Source organism: Morus notabilis, unplaced genomic scaffold (assembly GCF_000414095.1).
Source record: "Morus notabilis unplaced genomic scaffold, ASM41409v2 Scaffold193, whole genome shotgun sequence".
NCBI lineage: Eukaryota > Viridiplantae > Streptophyta > Magnoliopsida > Rosales > Moraceae > Morus > Morus notabilis.
In genome coordinates this window covers 425,818-426,287 of record NW_010357324.1, presented here as the reverse complement: position 1 = coordinate 426,287, position 470 = coordinate 425,818, and the positions used below count along the sequence as shown (strand labels likewise).

At 38.5% G+C, this 470-nt stretch overlaps 1 protein-coding gene across 1 annotated transcript in view; it reads left to right on the top strand.

The window, feature by feature from the left end:
• The window catches only part of LOC21399889, a 10,860-nt gene extending 10,747 nt beyond the window's left edge, over positions 1–113 (top strand). Inside the window, exon 2 of the mRNA XM_010089687.2 lies at positions 7–113. Within this exon, the coding sequence (XP_010087989.2) occupies positions 7–113 (107 nt within the window). The remainder of the gene's footprint in view (positions 1–6) is intronic.
• The last annotated feature ends 357 nt before the right edge of the window (positions 114–470 follow it).

Genomic DNA, 470 nt, shown 5'->3' with positions numbered 1-470 from the left:
TTGTAGAATTCGTGCCCGTCTTCGACGGTGGACTCGGCGCCATAGGAGTGGACGATTTCGGAGCAGTTGCGAAAATACTCGAGAATTCTATTTTCTTTGACGAGGGTAGATGATTTTTCTAGTCTTGCTGTTTTCAGAGCAATTGGATCGTTTGTGTGTCTGTGACGAGCTAAGTAAACTGTAGCATAAGATCCTTTTCCAAGAAGTCCGACAACTTTATGTTTCTGAGATGCTGAAGAAGGCGATTCCATGGTATAACTCTTCACTGCTAACCCTAATTAACAATATCTCTCAACAAGTGCCTTTCTGGACGTGTACTCATATGGATGAGAAAACGATATATATGTATGTATATATATATATGTGTGTGTGTGTGTGTGTGTAATATGAAATCATTTTGAACTCTAATTGTATTGGGTTTGAATACTGTTTCCTCATAGGTTTTGTACTTTGAACTAAAATGTGTTCTC